This window comes from Bidens hawaiensis, unplaced genomic scaffold, assembly GCF_021521415.1.
Source record: "Bidens hawaiensis isolate Kalapana, Puna unplaced genomic scaffold, B.hawaiensis_p1.1 tig00023874_1, whole genome shotgun sequence".
In the NCBI taxonomy this organism is placed as follows: domain Eukaryota; kingdom Viridiplantae; phylum Streptophyta; class Magnoliopsida; order Asterales; family Asteraceae; genus Bidens; species Bidens hawaiensis.
The window spans coordinates 74,163-101,283 of NW_027493759.1; the positions used below are offsets into that span (position 1 = coordinate 74,163).

The 27,121-nt window shown below is 33.9% G+C and overlaps 2 protein-coding genes and 1 pseudogene across 3 annotated transcripts in view; 1 reads left to right on the forward strand and 2 right to left on the reverse strand.

Annotated features, from left to right (window-relative positions):
- Positions 1 to 27,121, reverse strand: part of LOC143568289 (cellulose synthase A catalytic subunit 1 [UDP-forming]-like) — a 209,075-nt pseudogene that overhangs the window by 36,477 nt on the left and 145,477 nt on the right. The gene's annotated exons all lie outside the window — the stretch shown is intronic.
- LOC143568266 (S-linalool synthase-like) lies at positions 6,216 to 11,989 on the reverse strand. The gene is made up of 11 exons (XM_077054460.1): positions 11,628 to 11,989; positions 10,962 to 11,154; positions 10,642 to 10,865; positions 10,414 to 10,537; positions 10,221 to 10,336; positions 9,910 to 10,142; positions 7,967 to 8,181; positions 7,677 to 7,892; positions 7,439 to 7,568; positions 7,086 to 7,331; positions 6,216 to 6,892 (listed from the first exon to the last, which is right to left on the reverse strand). Exons 1-11 carry the CDS (start codon positions 11,953 to 11,955, stop codon positions 6,413 to 6,415), a joined length of 2,505 nt encoding a protein of 834 aa, XP_076910575.1. The 5' UTR covers positions 11,956 to 11,989; the 3' UTR covers positions 6,216 to 6,412.
- Positions 24,046 to 24,477, forward strand: LOC143568292 (secreted RxLR effector protein 161-like). The gene is made up of 2 exons (XM_077054480.1): positions 24,046 to 24,310; positions 24,353 to 24,477. Exons 1-2 carry the CDS (start codon positions 24,046 to 24,048, stop codon positions 24,475 to 24,477), a joined length of 390 nt encoding a protein of 129 aa, XP_076910595.1.

Consider the following 27,121-nt stretch of genomic DNA (forward strand, 5'->3'; position numbering starts at 1 on the left):
CTCGCTATTAACTTATTGCAATTTTTTGATTTTTTTTTTTCAATTTTTTGAAATTTTAAAATTATATTTCGCATTTTTTATTAATTTCCCCAACATTAGAAAAGTTGTTATGCAAAGTCAAAATATTAAAAAAAAAACTTAGATTACTTGCTATTCAGGTAAAATATCTAGGATTGGAACAAAAAAGAAACTTCAATAACCTGATTAGAATAAAAGATTTTTTCAATAATCTGATTAGAACAATTTTAAAACTTGATTACTATTATATGAAGTAAACCTTTAAAACAAATAAATAGACCAAAATTGAATAGTTATGCTTTTAGAGAGAGGGTGAGAGGTGCCATTAACAAAAATGTGGGGAGAAAGTGGTTTGGTTCAGTAGGGGGTATGGCGTGTAGACAGCACATATACGTGACTTGGTGAGCAAGTTTCAGGTGACATTTCATACCACCACGTGATTCGCACTTATTTTTAAAAAAATATTTATGTGTTAGATCCCCTCTTTTGGAAAATCAAATAAAAAAATAACATATTCCTATTCCTAAACTTAACTTTTGCAGATCAGCCATTAATAAAATTTCCCAAATTTATAATTTACTATGGGAATGTCTAATAATCTATTAATGACTCTGTTAAGAGATTGATAAGGTTAAAATACAAAGTATAATAAAAATGAAAAGGCTGAGAAATAATCTAATTTATTGATTTTAGATTTGGATTGTTAAGATTAATTTAAAAATAAAAATTGATAAGAAGCACATTAAGGTAATAACGCACTTATGATGACTTTCTTTCTTCACATGCAAAACACATGTTACTTCTCCCATTATTTTAAACGTTCATAACTTTTCCATTTAACAATTCTTTAAAAAAAACATTTTTACCATAATAACAAACGTTTTTTTATCTTTAATACGAATATCATATTGTTATATAAAAATAAAAAAAATAGTGGGTTTTTATTTATATTGTATTATTTGCTTGTTCAATGTATTTTTTAATGGGGTTTTTCTATAAGTATAGATTTTGGTCATTGTGTTTTTAAATTGATACTCATATTAAAGATAAAAATTAAAACAAAGATTACATAATTGTGTATTTTTGTTTGTCATTGTGTATTTGCGCTCGACATTTGTCTTTCAATTAATCATTGTGTAATACGCTCATTGTCTTTTGTTCGGAATTGACATGTGGCATTCACTTAATTTGAGAAAAATAGTATTATGTTCATTATGTATTGCGTTCAAGTTATTGTGTATTACATTCAAGTTATTGTGTAATATGTAGTTTCCATTTTGTTTTACGTTTAAGGTCATTGTGTTATATGTATTCACCATTGTGTCTTACGTTTCAGGTCATTGTGTTATACGTTTTCATTGTTGTGTTTTACGTTTCAGGTTCTTATGTAATATGTATTCATCAGTGTGTTTTATGTATTAGATAACTTATTGGTATTTTTCATTATATTTACATATTATTATTACACAACGATGTTATTAGTATTTAAAAAAAACACAATGATGAGTAATGAAAAAAAAAACACAATGACAGACAGAAAGACATAATGATAAAAAAAGACGCAGTGGTAAGTAAAAAAAACACAATGGCGTAATTTTTGTTTTAATTTTTATATAACAAAATCATACTCATGTTAAAGATAAAAAACGTTTATGGTGATTTTTTTTAAATACCATATGAAAAAGTTATAGACGCTTTAAAATTTTAGGAGAATTAACATGTGAGTTGCATGTGGAGAGAGAAAATGTGTAATATTACTTTTATTCCATTTTTCATTTGGTTCCCACTTGATACATGTCAATTAATTATGGTTCTCACATTTCTCATTTTTGTTGGCCTTTATAGAATAACTCAACCCATTTAGTGATTACCTTTTGATCAGTCAGATGCAGAGTGTGTTTGGCTGCACCTATTAAGGGCTCCTGAAGCCTCTTAACGGTTAAGTTTCAGAAACATACTGAATGACTCAGAGGCTGTCTCTTAATTAGTCAAATATCTTATTGATTTGGTACTTAAATTGCCAAACAACCTCTAAACTAAGTTACATAAAAGCATGATATTTCAACATTAATTTAACATAATATATCTATTGGTGATACATACAATGACATGCAGGATTGTAAGGGTGATCAAACGGGTTTTACTTGCCTCACGCCCTCACCTGACCCCAACCCGATTAATAGTAAAAACGAGACTTGAGAACTGACCCTAATCGAACAATCCGTCCTGCTCTCATTAAGAGATTCGACGGTTATGATTACTCATCATGACTTCCAACTTGTGCTATTCATGGTTAATGGTTTCATACTGTGTTCCATAGGTCATTGTCATCCAATAATGAAGAAAATCAATTGTAATGGAGGATGGGGCCGGGGCTTTTCCCTCTCAACATCTTGCTGATTTTGTTTGTTGTATTTGGTTTTGAATTTTGATGAATGAAAAGAAAATGTGAATTCAAGCAAATGGCTTCAGGTATTTCATTATATTCATGGCCTACATTGCATAAATAACGTGGTATTACTGTATTACCAATTAATTAATGCTATGCCCCCATTTAAATGATCATATATTCTTTTAGATATGATATTAGTACACCTTTAACAATAATTTACACACCAATTATACGATTGTATGAAACCCATAGTACAACTTAACCTAACATCGTATCGTACACTGATAAAAACAGTCAGTACGAATTTTACATAAAAGTCATACGATAATATAGGGTTTATACGATCATTTGAAAATTTAAAATTCTAGTTTTTTTTACAATCTTATAAAAGTAGTTAAAATTTAACCGTGTAAAAACATAAAAACGAGACTGAAGTAGGAAGAACTAAAAAAGAGTTATAAGATCGAAAACCCGGTTAGCCATAAAATAAAGTAAAAAGTCAAAAAAAAAATAAAAAATCATACGATCGTATGGGCATTACACTATCATATGGGTCCTATAGTATCGTATGAAATCGATTCTCGCTGGTCCTTAGGTAGCCGACAAAAGCTGAAAAATTCTGAATATCATACGAGAGTATAAGGCCTATACGATCATATAAAGTCGAAGGGTATTTGAATAACTTAAAGGGTATGTAAACAACCAATGCCTTCTTTTCTCGTTCTCTATATGTTGACCCCTTGACCTCTTTGAAAATTTGAATAAAAGAAATTAAATAAACTATCTTAAAATTTTAATCTATAAAATGTTCAATATATAGCGCATTTTTGTAATTAGTATTAACATCTAGGATTACTCTATAGCATAGTAACCAAGTTTTGAAATTGCTCCAACCATGCCACTAATAAAATATTTTGTTTCAATCAGTCTATTAAAGTTTCTTTTGTGTTCCAATACTAGATATGTTGCATGGATAGCATGCTATGTAAGTTTTTTATTTTTAAATAGTTTGACATTGCAAAATATTTTGTTAAAAATTGAAAAAATCAGTAAAAATTGAGAAACAAAATTTTAATTGCAAAAATTGAAAAAAATATATGAAAAATTACAAAAAAAAAAAAAAAACGTTTGAAAAATTACGAACAATTACAATATAATTAATATGTTTCTATTTTTTTTATGAGAGCAATTAATAATTCAATCATTAAATATTTTAATATCACCTAACTATCTTTTTGAATTTATTCTAAAAATAATGATGCTTCCTTATAAAAAAAATTCATAACTTAAAAATGGGTGATTTCTTACTAATTTTTTTTATTTTGCAATTTTCCAGATTTTTTTGCAATTTTTGCTATTTAAAAACTATTTTTCTCAATTTTTACTATTTTTTTTTTCAATTTTCTAAAAAATTTTTTGAAATGTCAAACTATTTAAAAATAAAAAAATCTACATAACCTGCTATCCAGATAAAATATCTAAGATTATAACACAAATGAAACTTTAGTGACATGATTGAAACAAAATATTTTATGAATGATCTAATTGAAATTTTCAAAATTAGGTTACTATGCTATAAAGTAACACCTAAAAGGGTAAAATCTATTAAGTTACACTCCAAATTTTTGTAATAGTTTTAAGGGAAAGACTATAATACAAAGGGAGACAAAAATAAAAAGTGTGAGTAGGATTTGTGGATACATAAAAACCATTAAAAAATTCTAAAAAATTAATAAAAAAATCATAACTCAAAATATAAATAAAAAACGAAAAAAATTAAAAAAACAAAAATGTTTCTTTCATCATTCCCGTTCCAAAAAAAAAACGCCGAAAAACTCAATGTAGAGATAAAAGACATAATGACGAAAATAAACAAAAGACACAATTATAACTAAAAATGGACACAATAGATCGCAAAATATAACACAATGTTTAATAATATAATACAATATCATGAAAAAAATGAACAATGTCAAGGAAAAAAGACACAATCAATGATTAAAATAAACACAAAACACAATAATAAACAATAACGATAAAGGCGGTGGAAACACTTTTGTGTTTTTACTTTTTTTGTTTTTCATTAAATTTTGTGTTATGATTTTTTATTTAATTCTTTTAGAATTTTTTTTGTGTGGCTATAAATCCTTCTCATCAATCTTATTTTTGCCTCCCTTTATAGAATTATTTGACCCATAGTTTTAATACACGCGCATATATGATATGTCTACGGGCTATATATATATATATATATCACAATTTAGAAAGTAAACTTTCATCGTTTTTCATTGTTTTTGAAACTGAAGAAGGAATCGTATTTAGGCTAGGCCTCAAAATTTCAAAATCATCGTTTTTCATTTCTTTTTTGAAATTGAAAAAGGAATCGTATTCAGAAAAAACTTTTATTTCCTTATTTCAATTTCAGGTCAGGTTATTTTATAAAAGGGACAAAAATAAGAATTATGAGAAGCATTTGTAGCAAAAAAAAAAGAAACTCTAAAAAATAATGAATGATAAAAACATCATAACTCAAATTTAATAAAAAAAAGAAAAAAACAAAAACACAAAATGTTTCTACTGTCTTCATCGTTCTAAAAAAATGAAGAAAAAAGATCATTGTGTCCCGGTTATTTTGCATATTGATCAGAAGGACGGTTTGTGTAACATAATACGGTTAATAGTAAAATCTCTTGGTAATCAAGTTATAGAGGTAGAGGCTGTATCAGGCTGTGAAACTGGTTAACGCCATGCTATACACAGAGTTACTTTGACTCCAACTGATAAAAAGTTTCCATTCAAATTCAATAGAATACAGTTTTCGTTTTCTGTATGCTTTGCTATGACGATTAACAAGAGCCAAGCGCAATCTCTTTCCAATGTTAGTTTGTTCATGTTTTTTTCTATGGACAATTATATGTTGTATTATCTAGAGTAACCAGAAGACGTGGTCTTAAACTTTTGATATTTGATAATGAAGAGAATACTTGTGATAAAACTACAAATATTGTATATAAAGAGATTTTTTCAAATTTGTAAATTTAAGACTCTAAAGTTATTATTGTTTGTAATATATATTTCTTTTTTGTGTGTTTATTTCAAATAACAAGCTTTATTACTTTTTATCATTTGAAAAATCATGTATTACACGGGTTCAAAAGTTAGTTAAACATTAAATAACAATATGAATATAATAAAGTACTAAACATTAAAAAGAAACTAAAATCCATGTATAAAAGGAAATACGTGATTTAAAGTACAATATGAGGGTGGTGGCAGACAGGAAATTTTTCAGTCTTAATAACAAGCTTTACTTAGGGTGGTTCTTAAAAAAAATCATATATATATATATATATATCCATGTGGCACAATGCTTTTCTTTAAATAATTTACGTTTATATCCATGAACTTTAATAGAGTTATAGTTTAGTAAAGCTTTTTTATTATTTTTCTAAAAAAATATTATTTTTTTCTTTTATTCATTTATACACATAATTCCTTTTTTAAGTGTTAATTTTATCTTAAAATTAAAGCTAACTTTGACATGTTTAGGCAACTGTGTGCCATGCTTATTTTTACCGTCGTTTAGGTTAAAGCCTAGATGATCTTTTATTAATTCATCGATATACTAGCAAACAAATACATTCTCACCAGCATCATCCTACAACCCCATCGCAAAGTGCGGGCTTAAATATAAGTTAATAAACAAAAAACAAAAAGTGACTTCCATGGGCATCAAATCAATAACTAACAACTATTTATTTGATGTCCAAAATACTAACAGCAGCTAGAGCTCATTAAAATCTTTATTTATTTTGAACATACATAAATTACAAACATATGTATTAATCAAACTAAGAAACACGTATTGAAAACTTCAAGTTGGGTTTGCACGGGTTTAACTACACTTGGTTCCCAAGAACTTAAAAGAGTTACAAAACCTATTCTTAATATTGTTGACCCATAAGCCAGATGTTCTTGCCATATGATGAATCATTTCATTCTTTAAATAAAGCATAAACCAAACATTGTTGAACTTAAAACTTTAGGGCTGATGTTCCTCATAGGCCTTTTAGAAAGTTGATGATTGTTCATAATATACTGATCATGATATCGGACACTAATCATCACATTCCCCTTTTTTGGCACTGCTTGGAAAGTTGTATGTGGCTTTGTACATTTGGGTAGTTCATGTTTTGGTGAAACATAAATTGCTTTCGCTATGTCTGTCTGTAGTTCAGAGTCGGTGTCATATAAGTTGGATGAGTTAAATAACATCTGAAATACCTTGAAGCATGACAAATGAAGGTGCTTCCATTGATTAGGAAAATCACGATCATCATCTGTAAAAACGTGTTTGAGCAACTCGTTCCTTTTCATATCTAGCAACCTTTTCACTGTAGAGATTGCATGATCCATGCTTGCATCTGGATTTTGGTTGAAGTGAAGCAACACAAGGTTCGTTATTCCCTCCTCCTGTTCCTTCTGCTTGAAAGTTATATTACTTAATAAGTATTTTATAAAGATAGTTTATGTAAAAACTGCATAACAAACATAGGTATACATAGTAGTTTGAGACAAAAGTGGGGTGCATTATGTGGTTTTCGCAGTTATTAACAAATTGTTGGTCGTTAATATTACAACCCCATTAAGGTTATAAAATGTTCTGATGGATGACCTGGTAGCTTTGAATATCATTTAGAAGTCGAGTAGTAGCCATTAGTGATTGCGTGATGCTCTCATATTTTTGGGGCTTGACTTTGTTTTCGGGTATGCTTGGATTCAGGAAACACGAAGATGTGAGGACCAAGATATGTGTAGCAATAGAAATCATGCTGATTTGCAGGTACTCATCCACTGAAGGTATGTAGCCACTCCTTCCCCATGTAGTTTCCGTTAGCCACGAGTTAAATGTCTCTTTCCACTATCAATTTATAAAGTTAATTAGACGTTTTAAGAGTAAATTAAAAAACATATACTACAATCCAAAAAAGGTTTTGTTTCTTTAACATTTCAAAATTATAAACTAACCAAGCTTCTAAAATCTTCGGTTAAGTCAATCTTTCCATGAAGCACCAATGTGTTTGTGATATCTCTCACAAGATCATCCAACACATCGAAGATCACCTTGCTCGGTCCACTTAAACCTTCTCCGTCCCATCTATTATTAATAAATAGAATCGTAAGACACTTAACTTTTGGTTGAAAGCAAATAATATCTATCAGAGCAAAGCCTTATTAAGGTTGGCTAAGTGCATGTGAAGGATACCTGTTAATAGCGTCAATCAAGAAGTGTAACTCTTCAAGAGAGCCTCTCATATCAAAAAAATCATCTGCGACTGTAATCAATATCGCACTTTTTGCCACGAGCATTCGTATAAGAGAATCATGCGGTAAACAAGTACTAGCTGAAACAGCAAAGTAGCAATACAACGTTTTTTCTCGACCGAATCCCATTTCACTAAGTCCCCATTTCTTGGACCACCTACATAGTATATGAAATCAGATTAACGCATACATGAGGGGAATGCTTGATGATAAATTAGTTCAAATGTGTACCTTTTCAGTTCCTCTAGTTCATTTTGATAAATTAGTTGCTTGAACTTGTAATTTTGTAAAGCAAGTTGCATTAACTCCATATTATGAACACATGATAATTTATAAAAAGAGGCCTTCCCAGTCCACAGTGGGCCTTCTTTGTTTTGTTCAATCCACATCCTATGGTCAAGATGGTCAAGCCTTGCGGTCCACGGTGTGTTTAGCTCTTCAAAGATCTACAAGATCATTAATGATAAAAATAATAGTGAGGTCATGTCTGAGAACCTCTAGAGCAATGATAAACTTTCACATGGACCTTGACTATGCAATGGTTTTTCATTTTTCAAAATGTTTCATCATGTTTTGTAAAATTATAAAAATGGGTTATACACAACATTTCTAAAGTTTCTATTAATTTAAGTTGTTTTACAATAAACTTAACTGTAATTTTTTTTTGGAACGACCAACTAAGTAATGCCGGGTACTCCGTATGCGGTCCCCATTGATTAAAGGTAGCCTGAGCCGGCCACGAGTCCGGACAGACGGAGCCCCTAGCGGTCCACCTGTTGAGGGATTCCCGGATAAAACGCGACCCCCACGCCCGCCAAACGGCACGACAGCGAGGAGCCTGTAAAACCGGGTGAGATCAGGACTCGAACCGTGGCAAGCCAGGGTCATCCCTCATATCTCCCATATAAATTGGTGATAGTGAGGTTTGAACCTCCTACCTCTCACTAGTAAAGTGAGTGCTCTGCCATTGAGCCACAACCAATTTATATCTTAACTGTAAGGTCCTGTTCGTTTCAAGGATTTGGAAGGAATTCTAAGGAATGAGATTTTAAATCCCAAGAATTGATATGTTCGTTTCATTAAATGAAAGAATGAGAATGGAAACTAAATCTCATCAAATCTCACATTTCATGGGATTTTAAAAATCCCACCTATTTTAAAGGATTGTTATGGAAAATAAAGGATTTTCTTATTAACAATAAAAACCTCTCCAAAAAAAATTAATAAAAAAATCATAACTCAAAATATAAATAAAAAACGAAAAATGTAAAAAAAACTAAAACGCTTCCGCCTTTGCCCTTGTTCTTAAAAAAAAAACGAGAAATGAACCGAAACCGAAAGTCGATGAAAACGAAACACAAACCAAAGCTGAACCGAATTAATGGAAACCGGAAAAATCGATCAAAACGAAACAAAAAAACTGAAACTGAACAGAAATGAAGCTGAAAAAACCGACCACAACGAAACAAAAGGCCGAAAACGAATCCGTAACCGACCAAAAACAAACAAAAGAAACCGAAACCCAACCCGTCCAGTGCTCCGAAACCGACCAAAAAGAAACAAAGGAAACCGAAACCCAACCAGTCCAGTGGAAACCGAAACCCAATCCGTCCAGTGCTCCGAAACGACCAAAAAGAAACAAAGGAAACCGAAACCCAACCCGTCCAGTGCGAAAACTCGTGTCAGCTCGAAACCAATTCCAATACATATTAACCAACCAAACATATGATAGGGATTCTCAAATATTCCATTCCAATTCCAATTCCAATTGCAATTGCAATTCCAATTCCAATTCCAAATACTTTAAAAAAAGTTCGTGAAACGATCGCGGCCTAATTTTTGTTTAATGGCTACTCTCACACTCACTACCTAATACAATCTACTACTAACACACACATTTATTGACAACTATGTAATTCAAACCCATAGCCTTTGAAGAAACAAAATCTTCTTCAACTACTTGATAACACCAAGTCAAAACACACTTTTATCTTCAGCTATATTTCTACACCCATACAAATGATCAATCCATTCATTACCTTATTAAATGTTCTAAAATTTATAGAAATGTTCTCTAGATTTTGTGGTTTCTAAATGAAACATACGCGCGCACGCACACACATACATATATATATAGAGAGAGAGAGAGAGTGATTGATGGACAGTATGCATACCATTTGCAATAAATTGGGGAATATTACAACATCATCATCATCTACATTTTTCATGGCTGAGATTTTCTGAAGCATTTTTCTTGAAAATGATCTTGCGTCGTGTACATCATTTTCTTCGTAGAAGACAAGATCTGTAGCTTTATATACATTATACAACACACTTGAAAATTGCGCATAGTTGTGCTCCAGGTGACGCAAGATTTCATTATCATGTAGGAACCAACAAAAGGTACCTTAAATAAATAAGGTAAATGCATTAAATGCCAACAGTTTCATCGTAGAGTGCTCTATAGTAAAGCAAATATACTTACTTGGGCGTATATTATACCCATGCATCCGGAAAAGTCGAAAAGCTAACGAGTCCTTGAATAACTTTTCAGCTATAAAGCGGTTATCTTCCGGTGAATATTCTTTGACCATATAGCTCCTGAAACATTGTATTTTGATGTCATAACGTCTCATATTAATTTGTTCTATAGTTTATTTGATATAAATGACATTCACCTGTATACTTTTCTCAGGATGTGATCAATCTCATCCGAAAAATACTCGGATAAACCTAGCCTCTGCACTTGATCAACCATGCTGAGTTCGACCAGTTCTTGATCCATCGGGTACTTTTGTGGAACTAGTATTTAAGTGGTCATGACAATATTTGAGTACGTAATGGTAACACGTCATGTGAAAATTTAAGTTTAAAACAAGCTAGGTTATGATTATCTTGTTAATTACCTCCATTTGGACACTTTTCAACAAGTGACATCAGATATTTAAGGCACTTTGGGTTTCTAGTAGATATGTAAGCTTGGGCTGTAGCTGAGGGTGATTGGAAAAGTGAGCCATCTTCACTTAAATGCTTTGTTATGGTTTCTTGATCAACATCATATTTTTCTGACTGAAATGTCTCTAAGTAAGCCAGCAGTGGAAAGCTTTTCCATTTATCGGCAATCTCTTCCCTGCAAGAAAATTCAAGTTATTCATAATTTTGTCACACTTTAAGTTAGAAAAAAAATGTCATTATTTTATGGAACAATATTCAAAGGCATGCTTACTTGCAAAGAATTTGTTGTCTTTGGTTGGATATTTCAGCAATTAGGGACTTTGTGTAATCACAGAAGTTAAGCTCTATGCCTGATGATTCTGCAAGCTCAATAGTTGCTGGGAAAACAATAGAGAACCATCGAGGAAGACGATGACGTTGATCATGAAGCATATCCACCATATTTGCATTAATAAACCTCAAGCCTACATATATAACACGCTTTAAAATTATATTCATGAAACAAATTTTGGATACATATATATTTGGGACGTTAAGAGGTTTTTGGTTCAGCTAAATATGTAGACGCGTTTTTTTGAAGTTCTTGTACTTCTAGACGTTACCTCTCCAAGAGAACTCAATAAGTCTGCTTGGGTGGGAAATGAAGTTCACTGAGTGTCGTGAAAAACTGTAAGTGAGAGGTTAAATTTCGTGAACTCTATGGAGTTTGTTTGCCAACCAAATGAACTTCAAAACAAACTGTCAGAATTTGCATGAGATCGCTTGCACTGGGTTGCGAACTAGCGAACAGCCTAGAACTAAAAAACATTTTAAAAGAATAACGGCTAAAAGTAATAGCTGAATCTTAAACCAAGGTGCATATTTGATATTTTTGAATTTAAATTTGTAGTATACATAATCCGTTCATTTTAATATGTTAGGATCAATGCACCAATACCTTTTTCTATGTTCTTTGCACCAACTCCCCACTTTCGGAGCACAACCATGGAAGCAATAGTTGCAGAAATAGCATCAACGGGGGGAAGATCACCATTACCGGATTCTCCCCAGTAACCTTCTTCCTTTTGGTTATGGACTAACCATTCGAGGCAGCCATGAAACAATGGGTTATAATGTTCCACAGGGTGAGGTATCATTGCTAACCATGCAGTGTCATAAGCAGATGGTGAAACAAATAATTGATGATTCTCAGATTTTACTTTTGAAAACAGCTCTTTCTTTAGTTTAGTGACCAAAGCATGGATAGAGGCTAGAGAAGGTTCCATTGAAAGCCACAAATAGAAGGAATTTAAGTGGAAATGTTTTAAGGTATCTTTGTTTTGTGGTGAACAAAAACTGCTATGGAAGTTGTTTAGATACCAATTAATAGTCAATATTCAATTTATATACGGTTCTACATGCGCATGATTTACGTGTTCACAGGACAATTTCATGCATGCGGCCCCTACTCATGCCCAACATTCTTCATTACAAATATGACCTTTCATGCGTGTGGCCCCCTCTAACTCGTGCACCACATTTTTCAATATACATATATGACGCAAGATATTTAAAGCGACGGACCAAGTAACATTTTCTCTGTGGTGGGTGTTTGAGAAAAATACACGCTCAAGTTGTTGGACTAATCGAGTTTGTTCACGTGTAACCTCTAAGGCCGGTCATGAGGATTCAAATGCCCAATACGAGCACACAAAAATGCCCATAGGCCTTAACGAAGTATATAAATTAGTGTTTTTTTAAACGACGATTTACATTATAGCAATAAACATAGCAAAATTATAGTATTAATTAGAATGATATACCGTAATAACTAACTGGTAATTCGTGAAGCTTGGCATGCTATTTCATCTCTTTTAGTTCTACTTCCCCAAGCTCTTGTTCTATAACATGTTCTTGCTCTTCCGTGTCTTCTAATTCTACGTCTACATGGTCTGCTCTTCAGCATGCGTTTCAACATTCTAAGTCGTGAAAGTCGTGTCCTTTGGATTCGATACTTTGTTCGTGCCTAAGTTGTACCGTGTCACAATAGGGTGGACATGCCTATTGTGTTTGGTTAGTTTAAGTAGTAATCTTTTGTTGGAAAATTTTGAACAAAATAATAAAATAGTATTTATTAGTATTTATTACTAATAAATTACTTATTAATATGTTTAAAGAGTAAAGATAAATGCGATACTGATACTCTAAAATGTGCTTTTTAATAATTGAACATTGGTGAAATGGGCAAATGAGTTTGTCTCACATTGGTAGAATGATAAATTTGTGAGTGTCTTATAAAGAGAAGGACTCACAAGATCATATTCTTGTATGACAAGACACATTGCGTCAGGGCAAGTGACCGGGGGCGAGGGGCTCAATGTTGCTCTTGCCAGGGCAAGGGACCGGGGGCGAGGGGCTCAATGTTTCTCTTTGATGGCGCGCATTGACCTTCACATTGCCGCTTGAGAGATACCTTAGACACACCAAGATAAGTCACAACACAACAGACGTGTTCATGGAGGTGACCCGAAATCTGTTTTAAGGGACCTTTGTTTAAATGAAATTCTCAGTCACAACTGGGAACTTTATTTTGTTCAGACTTGCAGCTAGGAATATGCAGATGGCTTCGGGTGATCAAGATGGGTTCAATAAGTAAAGGACCGTACAAGAAGACATGACTGCATTAATTCAACTTTGGATAGGAAGTTTAGTAGTTAGGCCCTTGTTTTGGACATAGCCATAAAATATACACTCGAAGCCTTCTTGAGGATGCTTAGAAGATATTTTGGAATCAACATTGACAACTAGAAAGCTTTAGATTTGTTTATTTCTAATTGGTGTACTTGTGTTATACGCATTTAAGTCTAATTTTATTTCTACTAAATTGTATGGATATCATTGGTGTTCAAAAGTATCCGAATTATCCGATAATCCGTATCCAAACTATCCAAAATTTCGGATATTTGAAACCCAGATATCCGAAAATTCGGATTCAGATAGCATTTTTAGGATTTTTCTGATAGTTCGTATATCCGAAATATTAAATTTAATATTTTTTTTAATTTTAATATATATACCATATACCATCCATCATCCTTATGTAACCTTAATTTCCAAACTTTCACAGCCATTCTCTAAGACTCACTACCCTCCGCTCTCCAATCACCATCACCACCACACCACCTCCGTCCGCTGCTATACGGTCTGCTAGTGTCACTAGTCATCACCTCCGGCATTATCCGTCAGACCCTCACCAGTCACCTCCTTCGTCCTCCGGCGCCGCCATCCTCTTCCGTCTGCACCAAATCACCACGGTTCCACCTTGATAAGCCAATATATATGTTAGATTGTATCACAGATTTTAGATTTATCTATTAGATTTGTTAGATTGGAAAACCTATTGTGTTTAGGTTGTTAGATTGAATGTTAAGTGACTTGTAAGTTTAACTTTAAAGCAGGTTGTTGGATTGAATGTTTGGTGATTTGTAATTTTAATGTTAAAACAAGTTTGTTTTTTTTCCAGATTTTCTTTCAGATATATATTCGAAATTTCGGATTTGAATAGTGAAATCTCCTATCCGAAAGGACCGAATATCTGAAACTTCGGATATCCGGTTTTAAACACCATTAGGGCATAGATATCAATTGTAAAGCCCCACCCCGAGGTGTGACATATGATATCAATGCTTATGTTGAATGGTTATGTATTCTATATGTAATCAAACTAAAATTATCAAATTCATCAAACATGTTAAATTTCACAAAATATACAATAGCCAAACAAAAGTTAAAATATTTTCCTTTTATGTTATAAACATACTAGTTTGAGGCTCGTGTATTCCACGGGTAATTGATGAAAATTTTAAAACTTTAATCATTAAATGAAATATAGTTAACAAAATGATCATATATTGTTAATTTAATTACAATTTATATTAAAATTACATAACTAAGATTACACAAATATGTTATAAATAAGTAAAAACTTCCTTGTACACTACATTTGTGATTGTATTGGTCGGTATACATTGTTTATCAAACAGCCAAACCTTTAGTCCATGTCTGTTTGTAACTCTTGATAAGGTAACATATAGATCTGCTTGTAACTCTTGATATAGCTACCTATAGTTGTTCGTGTGACAAATAAGGTTCTTCAAGTACATATCAACTTTAGATAAATGATAATATATCCATGTAACTAACAAAATATATTCTTACACATAAAATGTCATACATTTTAATGAATTAATATGATGTCATTTGAGATCATCCCGCTCACGTTTATCTAAAAACATGATTATCCAAATAAAATTAATAAGTTAATATAATATTGAAATTATGTAAATTACCGATGAAGACGATAGGTTTCAATATACTAAATGATTATTTTCTTTAATTTGCAATTACTTGTGACTTTAGAATTTTATTGACATGCCTGCAACTTCAAGTTGGATATGCCCTTATTTTCTTATTTCACCATTAATGTTAATGAACAAATCGGTTAGGATTTACGTTTAATAAAAATAGACTTGAATTCATATGTTGAAATGGCTTAAAATATAAGGACCATATATTGACATTTGTTGAAAAAAAATATGAGGAGAGCTATTAGATTTACAAGTGGCAAGAATTGATAGTCTTTTATTTCAGTAGATAGATTTTTTTGTGAGGTTGTTAACTAAAATATATGCGAAATTCAAGAATATCCATTTAAATAAGAGCATCCATAAAAACAAACTTCTAAAAATCAACACATCAGGTTTCAAACTTTTCTAAAAAAACATCCACTTTCTTTCACAACATCAAACTTTTACAAACTGTCACATCATCACCTACTTCTACAACTAATTTAAATTTAACTACTTTTCATAACATATTTATTTTATATATTTCATATATGTTTAAACATAATATACTTTTAATAATTATTATTTAAACACTAAATAGTTAAAATGTTAACACATATCATACAAAAAAAAATTTAACATTACATCAAGAAATTACAAATTAATCCTATTGATTAATAGAACATAAATGATCAACTAAATCGTTTCAAACTGTGTTATAAAGTGTGCGTGTGAGTTTGAAATTGGTTAGAGTATGTATAGGGCCGTCCATAAGGCGTGGTTGGGTGGTCGACGATCACAGTCCCGACACCTCGCTAGGCCCGAATTTAAAAAAAAAAGAATTTGTATGTATTTTTATTAAAGCGATATATATATTAGTGTTTAAGTTCAATTTCATAACCACTAGCTTGATCTAGTGACAAAGGGGTATTACTCCCAAACAAAAGGTTATGGGTTCTAGTATCATTTGAGACATGCTTAATCCTATTTTTATACAAAAGTTTATTATACAACCTAAATTATAACCAAGTAAGCCCATATTAAAATTAAATTGTTTAAACCCAACAAAATACTCCTTTTACTTAAGGCCCAAAAAAATTTTCGATTTCGACACAAATTTTTTTTTGTTTTCTCGGAGCTGGCCCTGAGTATGTATTTATAAGGTTTTTTAATTTTGTATCATTATTATTTTTTATTGTGACCGTTTGGTTTGTTTTTTTGGGTTCATTATTATTATATTTTAATAAAGTACCAAACGTGTATTTGTGTATTTGATTTATGGGACCTTTATTCAATTTTTATTATATTATTTTCTTCGATTTGTTTTTGTTAGACAAAGGGTTCTGAGGCGCCAAACTTGGACGATAGGGGGCGATATTTTGGAGAAACATCCCCCACCCTGCGCGCGCGCGAAGATAAGAGGGGCAAGGGGCAACGAATATTTGTCGCCGGTGATTGTTTGAATAAATTATTATTTTAATGATTTGAACCATTGAACAGTCAAAAATTTTTAAAAAAAAAATTAAAAACAATATATATACACATATGCCCTCTTCATTTCCAACAATTTCAATATTTCATACAAAAACAAAAATACCACATCTTTTTCCAAAAAACCTACAAAAATGAATCCTAGAAACAACCAAGACCATCCATTCCCTCCTTTCGGGCAATACCGTGCTCCCCAAACCAACCGAATTCACTGAGCCTGAACTTTCCATGGCTCAGTTTCGGCCAACACCCTATCCCGCAAAACCAACAAAAAAACTTCCCAAACACCGGAAACCAACTGAACCTAAACGATCCATTTCCTTTTCCCGACCCGAACTTAAACATGTACGCCGACTTCCTCAGCCACCAAAACCCCATGCCACTATTCGGGTCTAGCCAACCGGTGTCGGAGACTCAATCGGCGCGAGCCTCCGATTCAACCCGAAAGGCGGCCCGTAAACACAAAAAGAAAGAACCGGGGGAGCCAGCGGCGCCATGTGAGTACTTAGCGTGGACGGAGGAGGAGGAAGTAGCTCTCACACGAGCTTGGATCGCCATTTCGGAGGATCTTGACGTTTGTCAGTTATTAATATTCAGTATTTATTTAACTTTATTTAGTATTTATTTAAAATTAATATTAATTGTGAAAATAATTTTAATTTTAGCAAACTATCATGTCGTCGGAATATTTTGGAAGAAAGTATTAAAAGTGTGGCTCGAGATAACGGGCAAACTGGTTAAAAACCGAGGTAAATAAGTGGTTCAAGCCCATTGAAATGTCGTAAACCAAGAATGCTAAAAATATGTTGGGATATGCAACTGATTGAAGGGACCCGGTTGGCGTAGTGGGTAAAATAACGCCAACATCCAATCTCGAGCATTAACTTTATTTCGAACGCAAGGACAACCGGAAGGGCGGCAAGGGAAGACGTTTAGGTATTTAACTTCATGGGAGAAACTTCGGGTTTGCTCGAAATGGAACGGGGAACCCACTTTTCCGGTCGCCAACAATCCGGCATCTTCACAGGCAACAAAACGGCCGAAGACCTTGTCTTCGACAAATCCGACCACATCCGCAACATCCTACGATGCTCGTAACTCCCCCTCCCCCCGTTGACGAAGACGAGGATGACGCGGTTAATTTAGGGGACGGCGATGTACAAGAGTTGGCTCGATCTCCCGGGAGAGGAAGAAAAAAGAATGCGAAAAATGTGGAGGGTTTGCCGTCGACACGATCCAATGTGAGGGCCAATGAAGAACTGGATCGACTAAACGATATGTTCAGTCGTTTCGATACCCAAAACATGGAACACACCGCTACCTTCCAGCATAGCAACGAAACCAACGAGCGTCTTGCCGGTCTGTTTGATATGCGGCAAATGGGACGAGACTACGAGTTCCTCGTCTCAAACGGGTTTAACGAAGATGCCAAATTATTGGAAGAACGACAAGTACAAAAAATACGTGAATTTTACAACCTAATAAATTAATTTTGGTTGAAGTGAAGTAACACAAGGTTGGTTGTTCCCTCTTTTTTTTCCTTTTGCTTGAAAATGAAATTACTTATTAAGTATTGTGAAAAGAAAGTGTTGTATATTCGCGTACCTGGATGATGAATTCAATCAATGATGTAAATTTGTAATCTTGATTTCAATCTTGGTTTCTTGAACAATTGCCTGGATTAATCTCTGAATCGTGAATCACTTTCAGATAAACCTATTTGGGGGTTACACGTAATGATTTATCGGATAAGACAGAGATTTCTGTTAATGGAATTGGATTTTGATTGTTCTTGATGAAGATCCAAAGAGAACCAAGTAACCGTTGTTCTCTCTGTTCTATCTTTTTGCGATCGAGAGTTATCAGGAAATATCGATCAATTTATTTAATCAATTATCACATGAGCGCAAACATTAATTAAGCCCACTTCACATACCACTTAAGCCCAAGTGAATAAATAACAAACCCAGAGCATTATAAAGCCCAAATAACCTATAGGATTAAATTGAGCCCGCACTCCCGCGTCACCTAACTCGTTTAATCTTTGACGTTATTTCCTCGATCGAAAAGTTAATCCAATAACACTAAAATAACCAACAATCCTCCCCCATTTTAGTGATATCCATGATTAACTTAACCATCTTCACATAAACACAAACACTATGCATAAATGAAAGTGTCATATGGATTGAATTTTCATCTTAGTATTTACACGTTACAAATATTAGAATATATTGGGTGTCGCTATGGATTGAACCCAAGTTATCCATTTTTAATACTTGTAGGTAAATACACATGTGTTTCAAATCCAAATTCTACCTGACACTATATTTTAGTAGCCTGTGTCCCAATCCTTCAAAAAATATATCAAAGCTCAAGTCCAAAGCTTCTTGAAGCGGCTAAACTTCGTATTCTTATAGGTAGTTCATTATTCTCGCACCCGCACTGCAATTTATCAATGAACTATTAAGAAGCTATACTTCAACCTACTTTATCTTGCGGTCCGAACGCATACCTTGGGATGATTATAATAATGTGTTCCAATATCGTTATGACAAGCTTGCCATATTGAATTCAGCATCTAACGTTGTATTAGATGGGAATTGGGTGTCTTGACATAGGATATTAAAGTATGGACTTTAAACCCATCCCCATGACTGATATGTTCACGAGATCTCTTCCTAACTCTTTAGTTAGATCATCAGCCAAATTATACTCATATATTACAAACTCAACTGATATCACACCTTGCATAGTATAATATATAACTTTCTAGACTTTCCATTATACTTCTGACTATAACCCATAGTCAACACTATCCGACATGATAGATTTTGGTGATATCGGTTTGACCACAATGGAATTTTGTAATAACAATTTCTTAGCCATTCAACCACTTTTATCAGTTGTTGCAAATGATAGAAACTCGTATTCCATTGTCAAGGGATGCAAATTCATTGCTTAATTACCTAAGACATGAAACATTCTCCAAGAGAGAATAACATCCATAGTTAAGCAGTTTATTTACTGCTTGCCACTGTATTACCCAAAACGTAAACTATGTAAGTCCTTGTGCTAATCATAGCATACATCAAGTATCCAATTAACTTTGAATACTCTAATTGTGAAATAGAATCCTCTTGATTAGACATACACTTGATATTAGGATCTAGTGCTAACCGAAGAATAATCAAACTGATTAAAATTCTTCAATACTTCCTCAATGTAATGAGATCGAATCATAGGTACCATGGTTACTCCCTTTTATTATTATACCTAGGGTAACATCGACCTCCCCTAGATCTTTTATATCAAAATTAGAATATAATGACTGTTTTATTAATCACTCAAATCCGAGTAATATATCAAGGAATTGACCATTTCCTTTAAGATTCTATTTTTCTTTTCATTCTATACAAACTGATTCATTACCAAACGAGACATTAATATTAACTTTTAAACATCTCATTACACAAATATTTGAATCCAACAAAGGTTCTATGTTGAGATAAGTAAATTTATCTGACTCAATGACTTGTTTAAATCCATAATTATTTAAAACAAACATAGACAAAAGATTCTTTCAATCCTTTGAACATACAACACATAATCCAAAACTAATATTTTCCACAAGTAAATACAAGTCTTCAACCGGTTCAAATTCTTCAAACCATTTCAGATCCTTGCATACTTGACTCACATCACCTGAGTCTACACATCATGCAAGGATGTCATCCTGTACATAATAGGAATAAGAAATATACCGCAAACAATTCTTCACCGAATTAGTTTTAGAACCATTTGACTTTTCTAAGTCCAATAAGTAATCGAAACCTGAGTTTCATTTATTCACACCCCAAAGGGTTCCTGACTTGTATACCTCTAATGGGCCTATCGTTACTTGGGTCATGGCCCATCAACCCCATGTGTGTACCATCTGGACAAATACTTTTTTAATATTTTATTTCATTCATTCAAACTATAATATAAACATTGTTTCTTTAAAACAAATCCAATTTTTTTTTAATAAACTCAACATTTCCCGAATGAAACATTGTATCAACTACAAAACTCAAAGGTTTTGTCAAATTTAAAGGATAGTTAGTAAATGTACCTTGTGAAGCATTCAGGTTTTACGACCCATTTGGACCAACCAGGTTAAATTAGTAAGCTAGATTTGTCACGAACAGATTCTCCGATCGCCATCAATTTCAATTGAATAAACAAGAGTTTGAATCAAAACCAAAAAAAACATAATCAAAACCAGGTTAATTCACGAACAGTAATCAATATCGCACATTTTGCAACCAGCATTTGTATAAGAGAATCATGAGGCAAAGAAGTACTGGCTGAAACCGCAAAGTAGCAATACAATGTTTTCTCCCGACCAAATCCCATTTTAGTAAGTCCCCACTTCTTGGGCCACCTACAGGATATAAATGAACTAGATTAACAATATATATATATATATACATATAAAGCCTCTTTAGTTCATATGAAAGTAGTTCATTATGTTTAACTCTTTAGTTCTAGTTCATTTTGGTAAATTAGTTGCTTGAACTTGTAGTTTTGTAGAGCAAGTTGCATTAGCTCCATATTATGAAGACATGATAATCTGTAATAAGTGGCTTTCCCAATCCACAGAGGAACTTCGATCTCTGTTTTGTTCAATCCACATCCTATGATCAAGATGGTCAAGTCTTGCAATCCATGGTGTGCTTAGCTCTTTATAAATCTAGAAAGTCATAAATTGTAAACTTAATCATGATGCGTGTATTTGAAATGGGATTATGTACAACGATAATCATTAATCGTATTGATAAGTGGAATTAGAAAAACCACCTAATATGCACACTTGTTCCTAACGCATGGAACAGAATTACATGCATGTCGTTAGAAGAGTAAAATAGGTGGCTATAAATCCGGTCTCGTGTATCTCATACAAAGCAAATTTGTATAGATGTGTACACTTGTAAGTTGTAGTTATCTGCTTAAAAGTATTTCCATTTACATTAACTTTATACTATATTAATTATATCCCCGGTCACACATATTCATTGCGATTTAATGTGTGTGTATATTCATGGCGTATTTATTGGTTGCAATGATCTTGTCCCTTTACTTGTTTGATGGTTTTGAATTTTCAGATCGGTTGTCTACATTTTTCAGGTTTCTAAATGAGGACACACTTACACGCATGCATTGATTCCGCATCACACATAGATATAGATAGAGAACATAGAGAGAGGGCCAGCGTTTACCATTTGCAATAAATCAGGGAATATGACAATATTATCATAATGTATTTTTTTTCGCGGCAGAGATTTTCCGAAGCATTTTTCTGGAAAATGATCTGGCCTCATGTACTAAAGTTTCTCCATTGAACATAAGATCGGTAGCTTTGTAGATGTTAATAATAAGCTTGTAAACTGTCTGTAGTTGTGCTCCATGTGCTGCAACATTTCGTTTTCATGTAAGAATCAACAAAAGGTACCTAAAATAAGTCATAAATCAGATAAAAATATTATTCGTATGACAGTAATCAGATCATTTGACATATATATTGAAAGTGTCAAATATAACACTTTAGATTACATCGAAACAGAAGGCAAGCGGGCAACAATCCGCGCCGCTACCCTTTTTGACAGTACGTAATTAACTAGCAACTGTGTTTGCGACTTTGTGTCCTATCCTACTTACTTGGGCATATATTATACCCATGCATCCGGAAAAGTCGAAAAGCTAAAGAGTCCTTGTATAACTTTTCATTAATAAAGCTCCTATATATTATGGGGAAAGTGAATACGGTGCTGTCATACACCTAAGCTTAGACGGAAAACCTTTCAAAACTACATCGTTTTGATTAAAACTCTAAAAGAAAAAACTTGAATACAAAACCTTAGATTTTTTTTAATTGAAATATACTGAAACTAAAACTCACGTATCTACATTCTTCGTTTTTTATTTTTATTTCTTTCACCAAACAATTTCCTTTCAGTTTCATTTATATTTTAAATCTTGACAGGATGAGGTTTAAAATATCTCTTAACAACCATGTTATGATTTCACCCAAAATATGAAACTGGACATCATGTATGAAACAAAAGTAGACATATTGATCACAAACAAGAAAAGCAGTTTTAAATTTACTAATGTCAGTGGATAGACTTTATGAGAAATAGAGATTTGCTTTAGCCGGTGGATTTGGATTTGATTTATAAAAAAACGAAGAAATGTAATTCGTCAAGAAAATAATGGAGGTAAATTGTGAGTTTTAGTTTTTTCTTTTAGGGTTTTAATCAAAACGACATAGTTTTGAAAAGTTTTTCATCTAAGCTTAGGTGTATGACAGCACCGTATTCACTTTCCCCATATATTATATATATTATCTGGCAGTAAATATTCTTGGAGTATACAGCTCCTGAAACATCATATTTGGTCAGCCATTAGTGAAAACATCTATTAATTGGTGAATATATCTTCATTTAAACAAATGATATTTCACCTGTACACTTTTCTCAGGATGTGACCAAACTCATCTGAAAAATACTCGGATAAGCCTAGCCTCTGCACTTGATCAACCATGCTGAGTTCAACAAGTTCTTGATCCATCGGGTACTTTTGTGGAACTGGAAATTAAGAGGTCATGACAATATTTGAGTCATTGTATCAAGTCATGTGAAAATTTAAGTGGAAATTAAGGATATTAATATCTAGTTAATTACCTCCATTAATTTGGACACTTTTCAACAAGTGACATCAGATATTTCAGGCACTTTAGGCTTCTAGTAGATATGTAAGCGTGTGCTGTAGCTGAGGGTGATTGGAAATTAAAAGTGAGGCGTCTTCACTTAAATGCTTTGTTATTGTTTCTTGATCAACACCATATTTGCTGACTGAAATGTCTCTAAGTAAGCCAGCAGTGGAAAGTTTTGCCATTTAACAGCAATCTCTTCCCTGCAATAAAGATCCATTTAATCCCAATTTTGTCACACTTGAGTTTAGAAAAAAAATATTATTTTATTGAACAAAATTTACAGACATATTAGGGCAAATAGACCTGATGGTATGCTTACATGCAAAGAATTTGTTACCTTTGGTTGGAAATTTCAGAAATTAATGACTTTGTGTGATCACATAATTTAAGCTCGACGCCTAATGATTCTGCAAGCTCAATTGTTGCTGGGAAAACATTAAACCATCGAGGTATTCGATGACGATAATCATGAAGCATGTCCACCATATTTGTTGGTTAATCATCGATCTCGTTATAGTTTCGTTAAAGATTTCGTTAGCTTATTATAGAATAGTTTAACTTTGTTAGAAAGTTTTGTTAATATAGTTAGGGTACAAAGTGTAATCAGTAGATAGTTTGTGTATGTCATTGTAATTAGTAAGAATATTAACGAAACGTTGTGTCGTATGTACGAACCGTCGCGACGTTCAGGTGTGGGGTTATAACCCAGCAAAAATGCCAATGGAGTACAAGATAAGTTTGGCAAAAGTTGAAGACCGGAAAGATGTGAACCCAATTGATACATGAGTGGTAGCCTTCGTTATCTTATCCACACTAGGTCGGATCTCGGGTTTCTGGTTGGAGCGGTCAGTAGGTGCATGGAGAAGCCAAAGGAAAGCCATCTTACAACTGTTAAACAGATTCTGAGGTATGTGAAAGGTACTATTAATTACGGGCTTAAGTATAAAAGAGGTGGAGATGGAAGACTTGTGGGCTATTGTGACAGTAGCCATGGAACCGATTTGGATGATCAAAGAAGCACAAGTGGTATGGTTTATTATTATTCAGGTATTCTGATAGCGTGGTCTTCTTAGAAACAACGTGTTGTAGCCTTATCTTCTTGTGAGGCCGAATTCATAGCTGCCACTTCTGCAGCGTGTCAAGTCGTTTGGTTAAGAAATTTGGTCGGTGATTTATTTGAAAATATATCCAACACCGACTATGAAGCCGACTAAGTCATAAGACTCGAGGGTGGTACTGTTTAGTCTCAATGGGGTGGTTTAGGAGGAGATCATTAAAGGTTATAAAGATCGAGGGCTAAAAAGGAAAATTTGGTTAACTAGATTAATTCATGTTTGAGTTTGATTTTAGTTCAAATTGATTTCCGTATTAGAATAGGTTTAGGATGTCTTGCATGGCAAGTTTTATATCTAGTATAAATAGGGTTTAGTTTATCCTTTTATGCATGTACTGTAATCTTTTCTTTAATTAATAAGAAAGAGTAGAACGAGTCACGTTCAAAGATCATGTGTATCGGTGTGTCTTGTGATATCCAGGTTAACAACTGGTATCAGAGCATCGAACGATTCTTGGGGCCAGGGAATAGTGCCGATCGAAGGAAGCCAGTATCCGATCAGCAAGTTACCAAGAAGAAGAAAAAGAACAAGACAGCATGGCTAAGTTTCAAGTCATCGGTGGGATCAAGAAGTTGAACCAAACAAACTACAAGACCTGGGAAACTTGTATCAAGTCATATTTACAAGGCCAGGATCTATGGCAAGTCGTGAATGGTAACGAGATGAGGCAACCAGCGAATGACATAAACGGCACAGTCAGAAAGTGGCAGATAAAGACCGGACGCACCATGTTTTATATCAAAACCTCGATTGAAGAAGAAATTCTTGATCACATTCAAGATCTCGATTCACCGAAACAAGCATGGGATACTCTTGCTGCCCTATTCTCGAAGAAGAATGATGCACGTCTCCAACTCCTTGAAGGGGAATTGATGTCAATGCCTCAAGGAGAGTTACCAATAGCCTAGTACTTCCGAAAGATTAAGAATCTGTGTCGGGAGATCGGAGATCTTAATGCCCAATCAAAAATCAACGAGGGTCGAATGAAACGAATAATTAATTATACACGGTCTTCAGCCGGAGTATAGAAGTTTCGTGGCTGCCATACAAGGTTGGGCAAACCAACCAACCCTGATCGAGTTCGAGAACTAGTTGACTGGACAAGAGGCTTTGGCCAAGCAACTGGCGGAAACGTCAATCAAGAGCGATACAGAGGCTTTGTATGTCGAGAAGTCAAAAGAGAAACCTCGACAGAACCGCTTCAATCGAAACAATAACAAGTGGAGTAAGGATAAAAGCAAACAAGGTGACTGGGAGAAGAAAAAGAACCATGACAAAGAAGGGAAATCGGACTACAATAGGCCGGATAAAGGGTTCAAAAGGTTCCCGTATCCGTGCCACAATTGCAATCGAAAAGCGCACATGGCGAAGGATTGTCGAGCACCAAAACAAGACGAAGGAAATTCTGTAGAGACGGAAGAAACATGGGACGCGGAGGCGCATGCAGTCCACGAAGAAGAAAGTGTCCACAATGAAGTACAAGCACTTACTGCTCCAATAGAAACAAAGGCGAACAGATTGGAAGAATGGAGACAAAACAAAGCTGTCGGGTACAAGGGAGTATAATGGCAGCCGAGTTGTGGTGCTAGCCGATAACTCTAAACACAAAATTTCGAGCATAGGAAACGTCGTGTTTCCGACCGGTGGAAGAGAAGACAGGATGACTCTCGAAAGTGTTTATTATGTTCTCGAGATGAAGAAAAATCTCATGTCAGTTCCCCAGATAACCAAGACGGGAAAATATGTTTTATTCGGACCGAATGATGTTAAGTTATTCGCCAAGTTCGAAACAAAATCGGTCCCGATTCTACAAGGTAAGAGGAAGGATACGATTTATGTGTTGTCTGCCGAAGCCGCGTATGTTCACAAAACCCGTAATCAGAGTAGTACTGACCTTTGGCATCTTCGCCTTGGTCACGTTGCATACGACAAACTTAGTTTGATGGCAAAGAAAGAAATAGTAAAAGGTTTGCCTGGTTTAGAACAATCTAATAATGTCGTGTGCGCAGGCTGTCAATTTGGAAAAACCCATGAACAAGAGTTTGAAAGATCAAAGCAAAAGACCACCGGTCCTCTCCAGTTAGTCCACACGGACGTCTTCGGACCGGTAAAACAAAAGTCGTTAGGCGGGATGATATTTATGATTACCTTTATTGATGACTACTCATGGTATGTGTGGGTGGCGTTTATGAAGACCAAAGACGAAGCGTTTAACAAATTTAAAGAGTTCAAGCAAGAAGCCGAAAGAGTTACCGAGTCAAAAATCAAGATGTTGCGGTCCGATAACGGGGTGAATACACCTCGTACGAATTTAATAAGTATCTCAAGGATTGCAATATTGGTCGGCAATTAACGTGCTCAAACACCCTGCAACAGAATGGCGTGTCGGAGCGTAAAAACCGACACTTGGCTGAAGTGTGTGGAAGTATGTCTCACGACAAAAACGTGTCGGGTTTTGGGCCGAGTCAATGGCAACAGCAGCATACATAATTAACCGACTACCGCATCAAGGACTGGATTATGTGACGCCGTACGAGCTATTGTTTAAATCTAAATCGAGTGTATGTTATTTCAAAACTTTTGGATGCGTGTGTTATGTTTTCGTGCCGAACCATTTGAGACATAAGCTAGAAAAGAAAGTCGTACAATGTATTTTTGTGGGTTACGACTCGCAACGAAAGGGTTGGAAGTGTTGCGACCTGAATGCCGGTAGATGTTATGTTTCACGACACGTAGTGTTTGA